Genomic DNA, 12636 nt, shown 5'->3' on the forward strand with positions numbered 1-12636 from the left:
ATCGCAGCACGCCAGGCCTCCCTGTCCATCACCAACTCCCGGAGTTCACTCAGACTCGTGTCCATCGAGTCAGTGATGCCATCCAGCCATCTCATCCTCTGTCACCCCTTTCTCCTCCTGCCCCCAAACCCTCCCAGCATCAGAGTCTTTTCCAATGAATCAACTCTTCAAACGAGGTGGCCAAAATACTGGAGTTTCAGCTTTAGCATCATTCCTTCCGAAGAAATCCCAGGGTTGATCTCCTTCAGAATGGACTGGTTGGATCTCCTTGCAGTCTAACAGAAGGTTAGATGCTTGGAACTCGAAAAAACATGTGCTAATGCAGAGACAACTACTGTGCTAACAACAGTTGCCATCAAAATGGGACACTAAACAGTGTTTCTACTCCTTAAAATATCCATATTGGTCTGCATCACTTCACTATGGATAGGAATTTTAGCTGCTAAGTGCCTCTCTCAGAGTTTTGGTCAAGTTCTGTGTTCCTACTGTTTGGTCAGTAAACTTTGCAAGCATGTGTGCCTATAAGGGTTAGCTGCTCAGTTGTGTTCGACTCTTTGCAATCCCATGAACTGTAGCCTGCCAGGCTCTTCAGTCCAGGCAAGAATTTTCCAGGCAAGAATACTGGAGTGGGTAGTATAGAGAACAGGTAAAAATGAACTCCACCTTTCTCAAGTCATTTAGTCAATATTCTAGACATATTTACCATATCAATTCTTACCTCGGCACTGGGAATAAAAATATAATCGGGATGGCCCTTGCCTCTGGAGAGAAATTATTTAGGAAATGAAATTAGAATACCTTAGAAGAGATTTTAGATTTTGATATGTTAAAGTTTACATTTTAAAGCAAATAATTCAGAATTCATTATCTATTACTTTCAAAATTCAGAAATATGAGCTTATCAAAAATTGAGATTAAGTATTTTATATTTGTCAGAGGGAGAGTCTAGAAGCATAGGGAAGTCAGAAAACACTCCAAGGAGGGGAATAAGTTCCCTGCCTCCTTATACCTTCCAATTTTTCTCAGTTCCTCACGTCTCTGTGTTTATTTTCTTCTCCTGGTCCTCTCTACCCCAGCATGATGGAAAACAGTGCCTATGACTCTCTTGGTTTATTGGGCCTGGTCTCTTCATTGAGAGTGTAGTGTAGAATTAACACCACAATCTAGGTAACTTACAGAACTCAAGTCATAACAACTAAGGGCAAAATGGCTTTCTGTAAGTTCAATCCAATGTATAGAATCCTTACTGAGTGTCTACTATACTCCAGGGACTACACTGGGTTATGCTGTGCAGGACAGAAGATGAAAAGTAGGAAGTCTTTGATCTCTAGGAGTTTCTAAATGACTGTTCAGCTTTTCAATTCACTTATCCTGCGCAGACTTGGTTTTAAAAATAGCTGCTATTTTAAAGGTCTCCGGTGGTGGGGGGGTGGGGAGGGCAGAGGATACGGAATAAGGGGAGAGACTGTCAATCACAGGGTCTGGTTATTATTCATTTCTATCTAGAGGGCTGGCAAAAGAAAGAGGTCAGGAAATATTTATTGAATAAATGAATGAATGCAGAAGTATATTGCCAACTTGAAGATAAAAATAGGCCACCTCAAATCCTGGTAATTTTTACTTCTTGATATTGATGTTTTTTAAATTTATTTCCTCATTTTATCCCCAAATCAACCCAGAGTGAGGTGAGGGAGATAGTAATCCCAACCCTATTTTAGATAGAACTTCAGGGACCCAAGACCACACATTTAGCAAGTTATAGAGTGAGTGACAAAACTATGTAGACCTTACAATCCCAGGTTTACATTTCCAATAACAACAGAAAAATGGATTAGGGGCCTGACACACACAGCAGGTTCTAGCACTCTAGAGAGACTTGGTGGGCCAAAGAGAAAGTCCTACCACTTCTTCCTGTGCAGTGGGAAAGCAATTAAGAAAATTTAGCATGCTAGTGGCAGCTGGAGAGTTGGCAAGTTCCTCAAGAAAAGGACTGTAAGCAATGTCATAGGCCAAGAAGATGGATGGGGCCCATTTATGCACTGAGGCTGACGTATAAATGGAACCCTGCCCAGTTTGACTGCCCTTTCTTCAAAGATGTCATTGACAGATGAGTATCTAAATGTTTTTGTTTGAAAAGGAAAACAAAAAAAAGAGAGAAAGAAGAGAATAACACACACACATAAAACCAAAACAAGAAACTCTTTCTATTGCAAACAGACACATTTAGCCAATGAACATGAGAACACCAGATCAGATCTGGGAGCACTGCAGGCTTTTCAAAGTAGTCCTTGATAATAAACTGCAAAGTTGCACACCTTTCTTTTCAGATAAATTTCAATTCAGCACAAGGATTTCATTGAAATCCCAAATTACTGCCAGTTGGCTGTATCCCATGTGCCGTTGGAGGCACACTGGTTGGGGGACAAGCCTGCTCACATATTCATCTTCATCTGCCAAAACAAGGTTTCTTCCCCAATTAAAATGGGCTTTTTAATTTTAAAGCAGTAAACAATGTCTACTTAATTTGTAGAGAATACACAGAAGAAAGTTGCCGAACCTAATCATCCAGTGACATGACGGGTGAGTCAGAGCCAATGAAATGTGGGGAAGCGCTGAGGAGGCCTCTCTGCTTTTGGAGACATAAAGGTTCTTTTGAGGTCATTGCCTTCAGGATGCTGCATCCAAGTCAGCCTTCAAGATCAAATATGAGCAATTCTGTTTTATCTTATGTCTACTCAATATGGTTTGAAAAAGAAGATTCATAATCACCAGATTTAAAAGGTAATGACTAAGTACAGTTCCCTGGATAACCTTGGTTTTTGTCTTGCTCCATAACTGCGTCCTGAAAATGGGCACTGGTTGACGCACACTGAACTGCAGTAACCAGGAGGATGTCTCTCCCACCCACTCAGGGTGGGCCAACCATGTCTCATGACTTGCCTCTGGTCTCAAGATGAGCACACAATTAGGAAAAGTCATGGATACACAGTGCCCAGGCTGAGTCCATGTTTCATCCACACTCAGCCAAGTAGACATTTATGAAATGTAAGTCATTTGGAAACATTTGAACATGGTTTGTAAACTTCGACAGATGTGGCTGGGATGGGCACAGTGATCTTAGAGCCAAAACAGACCATCCTTCATGGTGACTTTCTGAGAAATTCAAGGAAAAGGTTTTAGAAAGAAATTTCAAACAGACAATTTGGTTCAGACCATGCTGTTATCAGCTGGTGCATGTGGCCTCAACTCCAGAGAGATAACATGCCTCCAGAACTAGCTGGCTGGGTCAGGCTGGAGGTGAGTAAGGCTGACCTTCAAACAAAAATAAATCTTACCGAGTTAAATGATCCTGTCTCCTACTTTCCTCAAGGAACATGATACTAAGAACAAAATGTGAAGACAGCAGCCCTGAATTTTCACAGTCTTTATCTCTTGGCTGATTAGTTACAGGTCTGCCTAGTTGAAGATGAGCTACCGGTCAGATATATATGACTGTCTTCCTTCCCATATCCAATAACCCAGGAATAGCCAGGGCAATGGTCACCAAATATTTCAGTCCTGCTAATATTTAATACAATTATGATGTATAGGCTATGTCCGAAAATAAAGCCAAAGAACAACCACTTCAAACGTGTCTGATCCATTTCAATTCCATCCCACAGTGTGTGGAGTCACAGAAGTAGATATTCAAAATCATCCTATGGTACAACTTACCAAAAACAAAATGACTCCCTTTGGTAAATCTAGCCAATTATCAGGATGATACTTAGACAGTCTCACCCACTCATTAACCAAAGGCTCCAACAATCTTTTATCAGAAACAAACAATGTGCCAGACACACTCTTAGGCTCCATTTTCTCAGCATCTGTTCCCAAAGGAGGGTTTATGGCAGTTTCTGGCCCTATAGGCAAAATATCACCAATGAAAGCCTCCAGTCAGTCAAAAAAATCTACTGACACTCTTAAAAGTGAGCGAGACGGGAAAAGCCAGATACAGGGTTTCTTTGACAATTTAAAACTCAGTCATGAAATGGCTTTTCCCCTGGTCCCAAACCCAGCACCTGCAGATACATCTAACTCTAATCCCCCAGGGGGATTAGGGTGATGAAAATCTCAGGTTCTCCAGAGAAGGGCACATTTCAGTTTGTATTTGCCAAAAATAAACCCACAATTTCCTTGCACAGCCCCTGTTATCCCAATGACACAGAAGTGGGAGATCTGAAGCTTACTTTAAACTGGCATGGCACCTACTGTCAAGAAATGATCTTCTGCACATACCAACAATTTCCTACTGGCTCAGAGTCTATGGATGAAAGTCCTGGGAAATACTTCTGCTTTCCCATCAAATTCAACAAGCTGTCAGAACCTTGGGCTGGAGGAGATGATGCCAAGCTGAAGAGGATATAGACTTTGTTGTTTTTTGTTTTTTTTTTAACCTTTCAAAGCCAACTTTCTGATACATGGAAGTAGCTGATGAATGATGAATGGACATCATGCTCATTTATATTCATTGACTGAAATACACCATTTACCTGCCACCACAGGAGATTTCCTTTCATCCAGGAGCTGGATGGAGGTACTTGCTGTCACCACATTGCTTTTGTTGACTGTTCCTATAAGAGAAAAAAAAAAAGATTAGTCACCAATTCTGAACCAGTTCTCACTTCCCAGAACTCAGAGTGGATCTGCCCTGTTAGGCCCAAAGTGTGGGGTAGGCAGTCCTCTCAGCTTAAGAAATTAATGCACTGAGTTATGATATCATCACTGGGTAACATATAGCCACTTCACATCAAAATTATTAATCACCACAGAGGGACCATATTTTTAAAAATTTGTGGTTACTAATATCAGTGTCCCAAAGAAAGGCAATGCCAAAGAATGCTCAAACTATCACACAATTGCACTCATCTCACACACTAGCAAAGTCATGCTCAAAATTCTCCAAGCCAGGCTTCAGCAATACGTGAACCGTGAATTTCCAGATATTCAAGCTGGATTTAGAAAAGGCAGAGGAACCAGAGATCAAATTGCCAACATCTGCTGGATCATGGAAAAAGCAACAGAGTTCCAGAAAAACATCTATTTCTGCTTTATTGACTATGCCAAAGCCTTTGACTATTTAGATAACAATAAGCTGTGGAAAATTCTGTAAGAGATGGGAATACCAGACCACGTGACCTGCCTCTTGAGAAACGTATATGCAGGTCAGGAAGTAACAGTTAGAACTGGACATAGAACAACAGACTGATTCCAAATAGGAAAAGGAGTACATCAAGGCTGTATATTGTCACCCTGCTTATTTAACTTATATGCGGAGTACATCATGAGAAACGCTAGGCTGGAAGAAGCACAAGCTGGAATTAAGATTGCCAGCAGAAATATCAGTAACCTCAGATATGCAGATGACACTACCCTTATGGCAGAAAGTGAAGAGGAACTAAAAAGCCTCTTGAAGAAAGTGAAAGAGGAGAGTGAAAAAGTTGGCTTAAAGCTCAACATTCAGAAAACTAAGATCATGGCATCTGGTCCTATCACTTCATGGGAAATAGATGGGGAAACAGTGGAAACAGTGTCAGACTTTCTTTTTGGGGGGGCTCCGAAATCACTGCAGATGGTGATTGCAGCCATGAAATTAAAAGACGTTTACTCCTTGGAAGCAAAGTTATGACCAACCTAGATAGCATATTGAAAAGCAGAGATATTACTTTGCCAACAAAGGTCCATCTAGTCAAGGCTATGGTTTTTCCAGTGGTCATGTATGGATGTGAGAGTTGGACTGTGAAGAAAGCTGAGTGCCGAAGAATTGATGCTTTTGAACTGTGTTGTTGGAGAAGACTCTTGAGAGTCCCTTGGACTGCAAGGAGATCCAACCAGTCCATTCTGAAGGAGATCAGTCCTGGGTGTTCACTAGAAGGACTGATGCTAAAGCTGAAACTCCAATACTTGGCCACCTCATGCAAAGAGTTGACTCATTGGAAAAGACCCTGATGCTGGGAGGGATTGGGGGCAAGAGAAGAAGGGGACAACAGAGGAAGAGATGGCTGGATGGCATCACCAACTCGATGGACATGAGTTTGATTAAACTCCGGGAGTTGGTGATGGACAGGGAGGCCTGGTGTGCTGCGATTCATGGGGTCGCAAAGAGTCGGACAAGACTGAGCAACTGAACTGAACTGAACTGAATATTGGTGTTTACTGTGTCAGTTATCATATTTACATTGCCTTTCTAAACATAGCCATAGACAGCTGCTTGAGATAAAGTACTGAAACTATTTTACAGTGAGTTGAGAACTTTAGCTGTGATTTATTGGTTAAAACTTTACTGAGATATAAAATTTTAATTTCAAGCCAAGTTCTTCTGAGCAAAACTATTCTAAATAGGGATAGAGCTGGAATGAAATCCTTACCCCATACTCTTATTAATGTGGTAAAAATATGGTATTTTAGTATAAAGAGATTTTTAACTACTAGTGATGGTTCTAATACGCATGCATTAAAAGACACTGAACACAAATTCTTAATGCCCATAGTTAATAACTGTTACTCTAGTGGCCGCCTTATAAAAGGTTCAATGAATGTGCAGTCCAATTGAATTTAGAAGCAGGGAGAAGGCAGATCTGAATTTAAATACACTTATGACCAAAACAATTAAGAATTTTCTGGCCTGCGTTTAAGCCGTAATAAAAACCAGCTTATTTCCCAGTGTGTATAGGTATTCAACACACAGGAGAAAAACTGAGAGAACTCCACCATAACACTTGTGTGTGGTGATTTTTAACATTTTCTCCAAATCTAAAGGGGCCACAAAATCTCCTAAGATATTATGTCATCCATAACTTTATCATGAATAAGGTAAATTCCTTTTTATTATGTGATTTCATTCAAAGTTCAGTGAAAACCCCACTTGCCAAAAACCAATTAGACAACAGCCTTAATTAATCAGAATTCTTTTCCAGACATAATTCTTTGTAGGAAAAATGGTGAATAACAACAAAGCAAACTGAACAGAGGAGCCATTACACACAAGCACACACACACACAGACACACACGCACATGCAACACTTCTGGGAGACGGTCTCCTTACCCACAACTCCTCCTCCCTGTCCAGGTTTGGGAAAACCCCCTTCTGGATAACTTAATGGATCCAGTTCAGATCTAGAAAGCTAAGTTTTATTTTTTTACTTCAGAAGACTACAAAAAAGAAAGTATCATGGAACTGCATGAAAGAAGAAGACATTATTATTGATAGGTTTGCAGAATTAGAAAGTCCACTGTTTCTTAGTTGATATTTTCAGCAATAAAATGTGATACAGATAAACAGAAAGAAATTCTTAGTACCCGGAAATTTATATTTTAGAACACATACATGTGCGTAGGTGTGAGTTAACACATAGACCTGTCAGCAAAGGAGTAGAGATAGACTCCAAGAATCTTGCTTCTTAAAGGAATCTAACTGATAATCTCCTCTAAAATCCCACCTAGGGAGGGAATTTCTACAATAACACTTGGTCTTTTTTTTAATATCTTCATTAATGAGGGACCCTCTTCCTAATGAGTTCATTCAACTAGTTATTAGACAACTCTTATCAACATGTCTTCCCAAGTTTTTTAAAACTTTATTTTTAAAGATGTTTCATTTATGGAAATAAGCAAGTGCCAAAACTCAGGGAGGAGCTCTGACACTAAAGCATTAGAGTCCCCATTAGGGGTGACTTGGGAATGCTTGTAAGAGATTAATACAGAAGCCTCTAATATAAAACGTAAGCGTATACTGAACTGTCCAGGGCAATCCAAGTTTCTAGTACTATATCTTATTCATCTCTGAAGCTTTTACAATACACAATACAGAGCCTTACACAGAATGAGCACTAAAAGTATCAGACGCATGAAACAAGAGATGGTAGGATGGCATCACCAACTCAATGGACCTGAATTTGAGCAAGCTCCAAGAGATGGCGAAGGACAGGGAAGCCTTGCATGTTGCAGTCCATGGAGTTGCAAAGAGTCGGACATGACTGAGTGATTGAACAACGAGACAAGAAAAAGCCAGGGACAACTGAAAACCCTTTCCAGTTTCTCTTGCTTCTAAAACTGGATGAAATAAGGTAATGTTCAGTTCTCCTTTGGAGGGAGGACACCATAGCGTATTTTTTTTATAATATCATAAAACCTAAAGACTGGAAGAATCATTGGCTACATGCCTCTCATGGGTCACTGCAGCTCCCTGTTAGGAGAGCACAAGGCTACACAAAATCTTAGTCATTACTCTTGTGTGTTGATTTAAATCAGCTTTGATGAGGAATTGTGGGCCTCCAAAGTGATGGGACTTGCTGAAAGTTCTGGCAAAAGATGTTATGGCTGTGTGAATTTTCTCTAAGTAGTACCATGATCACATTTTAGATTAAAATAAAAAAAAATACTGAGAAGTTTGTATGCAAATTCTATATGGTACAAAATAACAGTCCTGCTTCCTGGCAGAGTATGGTCAAGTAAAAATTTCCTTGCTCTTGGGGTTGCAACACTTAGGGAGCTGGTCACTGGTTCAGGGCTAGACCAATATTCAGTACTGGCTCTCCTGGCTGGCTGTGGCTCCCTTTAGCCTCCAGGATGCTCCCTCATTCTCTGCATGCAGTGCTCAGGCCAGCAGAACCGAAGGGACAGAGACAGCCTCCACCAAGGGCACCTACCTGTGCTGAATGGGATCGAGTAGACGAAGCTCCCAGGAATCTGCTCGGCAGCTCTTCGGTACCAGAGAGGGAAATGGTCTGCATTAAAGATGTTCTCCTTATCTCCTGCTTTCAGGAAGTCCCTTGAAATAGAAGAGAATGAGAGCATGGTACCACTGAGCAAGGAAGGCCAGGCACAAGTGCATCCCAACAACTTTTGCTGGGTAAAAAGCGTTGCTTTTAGAACCCTGAGCTGACTTTTCTCAGTACGGAGAGGACCTGTACAACATGCACCCCAGATTACTCAGAAATATTTTGTATAACCCTGCAGTTAGACTCCCAGTGGGTGAAATGATTTTTCCTAGTATACCTAGTGAACTAATAGTCTTAGCATCTGAAGCAAGCAAATAAAGTCTCCAGAAATACTATCAGAAGACCAAAGGGTCAGAAAGCTTTGTCTTGCCTTAAAATCCAGACGCATGATACATATTTTGAGGGGATCAACATCTTAAAAAGATCTCACTCTTCTTAGAAAAAGTGTAAAGAAGGTAAACTGGATCTCTGTGAGAATCTTTGCTGCTTCTTTCCTTCCCTCCCTCTGTGTTGTGTGTTAATTGCTTGGTCAAGTCCAAGTCTTTCCAACCCCATGAACTGTAACCTGCGAGGCTCGTCTGTCCACGGGATTTCCCATGCAAGAACACTGGAGTGGGTTGCCATTTCCTTCTCCAGGGGATCTTACCAACCCAGGGATCAAACCTGGGTCTCCTGCATTGCAGGGAGATTCTTTACCACCTGAGCCACTGGGGAAGCCCTTCCCTACCTGTTCTCCAGCAAACAGGACTGCACCTACTTCTGGATATGAGGGGCTGCTGTGGTGTTGGGTGAGACTGGTCTAAGTTTTAGGCAGAGCTGAATGATCTTGAGGCAGTTACTTGGGTTAGTTACTGAGTCTCTTAGCCCCATCTATTCATCTACAAAGTGGGAATAATATTACACTTACTGCAGTACTATCAGGATTATATAACACCATGTGTGAAAGGACTATGTAAGCTGAAACAATATATGGCTAATATTGGGGATGATAGTAGGTTATAGGGGCCATGAACTATAATAGATACACCTCCAAAATCAGGTGGTGGGGATAGGAGATAGAACCTCAGTGTAGGAGCCTGATGACATTACAGGTTAGCTCTAGCATGGGGACTTTATATTATCCAAATTTATTCCCAATACTTTGAACTCTCTTTAACAAAAACAGAGAAATTTTAAACTTTTTCTAGCCCTGGCTAATAGTGTATCCAAATGGGGGGTATCAACAAATACCATTTGATTGGAGGGGGGTAGGTAGATATAAGATCCTAAGACAATGCAAGCCAAGGTGCCTCAATATGAATCAATAATAGGTGTTTCTTGAAGACAGAAGGATTATCATTTCATCCATCCAGATATCCAATGATCATTAACCCATTTTTCAGATGCAATGAGTGAGGTGAGCCCAGACTGTAGGTGAGCCCAGACTGTGGGTGAGCCAGCAGTCTTGAGTGTGGTCCTGCCATCTTTTAAATCCATCACAATCACCTGAATATGAGATTAGCAAGGTATTACGGTATGTCATTGTTAGTGCTTTCTTGATGGTCTATTTGTATCTCAAAACACATAACAGGTTTTCCTTCTGAGGATTAGAAAGTCTACTTCTGTGTCTTCCTTCGCCTCTCTGGATCCTAAAATGAGAAGAGGATGTGTATCCTGACAGTTCTCGTCTTCCGAGGAACTTGCCTTCTGTTAAAGTATTTGTCTCAGGATACAGGGGCTTTCCTGGTGGCTCAGTGGTAAAGAATCTGCCTGCAATTCAGGAGATGTGGTTTCAATCCCTGGCTTGGGAAGATCCCCCGGAGTAGGAAATGGCAATCCACTCCAATATTCTTGCATGGGAAATTCCAGGGACAGAGGAGCCTGGTGGGATGCAGTCCATGGGATTGCAGAGTGAGACACAACTTAGCAACTGGGCGTGCAAGCACGCATGCACGCATAGGTGTAGAGAGGATTTCAAAAGAATCAAGTCACGACTATAGTCAACTTCATAAATGACAAACTGAGGAGTTGAGAAAGAAAGAGCCTTCACATGGGAATTAAAAGCCAGTCTACAAAACAAAAAAAAAATCTATGGATCTGCCACTTACAGATGTGGTTTTATAAGATGACATGGTTGGGGTCCAGGACTCATCTAAGAGACACAAGAGCACAGCTCAATTGGACTTAATGGTACATGGTGCTCCTGATAGGCCAGCCCCTTTCAGATCACTGGACACCCAGTGCCTCCATTATTCCCACTTCAGTGACCTCCTGTCACTGAAGGTCAGGATTTGTGAGGCTCCATAGTAACCTCTGGAATCACAAACACATACTCGGCAAACTCTGTACCTAAGACTCCACTCATCCCTGGCCTAATAATGTCTCTTACTTCAAAGAAAAGAAATTGAAAAAATTTGTTAATAGGCTCAGGAAAGACTTCCCAGGCTCATACCAGCTCTGATCAAACACCAATTTAGAGAGTTAAGACCCTGGGGCTCTCTGAAGATACAGGGGTTGAACAGTGTTGGTTTAAATGGCATCTGTGTACTGAAGTTGGTGACACTCAGCCCACTGTCCATCTGGTCTCTTTAGAATATGGAAACAGCATCAAAGAGAGGGCCACCAGAATGCCCAGTCCTAGCTGTGGGGCTCTATAGGCCCTCAGACTCTGAGCTGAGGCACAGGGGTTCATTAAAACATACACAAGCACACATCAGAATTGAAACACTGCTTCTCAGACAAGGAGAAATTCCTCAGCAGAGGTGCAAGACGGCTGAAAGCCCTCTGGTCATCTGTCAGGAGTTGAGTGAGCCCTCCCTCTGGCTGCTCCCCCAGTAGCCACACTATCTCTAGCATCCTTAAGTGACCCATCAGGGTGGGAGAGGGCTCCAGGACAGAGGGCAGATGCCAACAAGTGTGAAGAACAAAGTTGCGGAAAGGTCAGCAATGGGCAGGTGAACACACACACATTTTATATTTTACATTTAAAGTCACACAGTTGTGTCTGGCTCTTTGCAACCCCATGAACTGTACAGTCCATGGAATTCTCCAGGCCAGAATACTGGAGTGGGTAGCCTTTCACTCCTCCAGGGGACCTTCCCAACCCAGGGATCAAACCTAGGTCTCCTGCATTGCAGGCGGATTCTTTACCAGCTGAGCCATAACAGAAGCCCAAGAATACTGGAGTGGGTAGTCTATCCCTTCTCCAGGAGATCTTCCCAACCCAGGAATCAAACCTGGGTCTCCTGCATTGCAGGGGGATTCTTTACCAACTGAGCTATCAGGGAAGCCAAAAAGACACACACTGTGGTCCCCAAAGGAGAAGAGAGAGGAAAAATGTCAACAGGTCTGAGTTCTGTTTTCACTGCTGCTGGAATCAATGAATGATATAAACGCCCCTTTCATTATCCTGCTTCAGGAGCTTCCTACTTACTGATTGGTGAGCTGCTCTGCCCCAACAAACAGGTTGATTCTCGAGAGGCCTGTGCGAGTGCCAAGGAAGGCTACCTCCACGCCCTTGTCCGAATTCCTAAAACAGAGCAACACAAGTCAGGGGGATTCTGCCAGACAGTCAGTAGATAACAGCTTCTGCATTTTAAAACTCATGGAATGTTGTATGAAATAACAGCATCGAAGCCTGAAATTTTGGTAGAAATTAAAGAAACATACACACACACACACCCACACACAAGTATACACAGGATGCTGACTCTGATCCCTTACAAAGGTTTTCATGGTAATTTTTGCCAGAAAAACTATGACATCCATGACCTAGCTTGGTGTGCATAAGAAAATGTACCCTGAAAGATAAATAAACACACCTTTATCTCAAGGTTCTGGATGCAAGCTCAGAAAGAGCCGGCCAACTTTGAGGAGAGGAAGGAAAGCCTTAGAGTC

General features: G+C 42.0%; 1 protein-coding gene across 1 annotated transcript in view; it reads right to left on the reverse strand.

The window, feature by feature from the left end:
- Positions 1–12636, reverse strand: part of CACNA2D3 (calcium voltage-gated channel auxiliary subunit alpha2delta 3) — an 875864-nt gene that overhangs the window by 147216 nt on the left and 716012 nt on the right. Inside the window, exons 25-27 of the mRNA XM_068982393.1 lie at positions 12173–12268; positions 8689–8810; positions 4533–4613 (exon numbers count right to left, since the gene is read on the reverse strand). Coding sequence (XP_068838494.1) covers positions 4533–4613; positions 8689–8810; positions 12173–12268 — 299 coding nt within the window. The remainder of the gene's footprint in view (positions 1–4532; positions 4614–8688; positions 8811–12172; positions 12269–12636) is intronic.

Source organism: Capricornis sumatraensis, chromosome 10, assembly GCF_032405125.1.
Source record: "Capricornis sumatraensis isolate serow.1 chromosome 10, serow.2, whole genome shotgun sequence".
Lineage (NCBI taxonomy): Eukaryota > Metazoa > Chordata > Mammalia > Artiodactyla > Bovidae > Capricornis > Capricornis sumatraensis.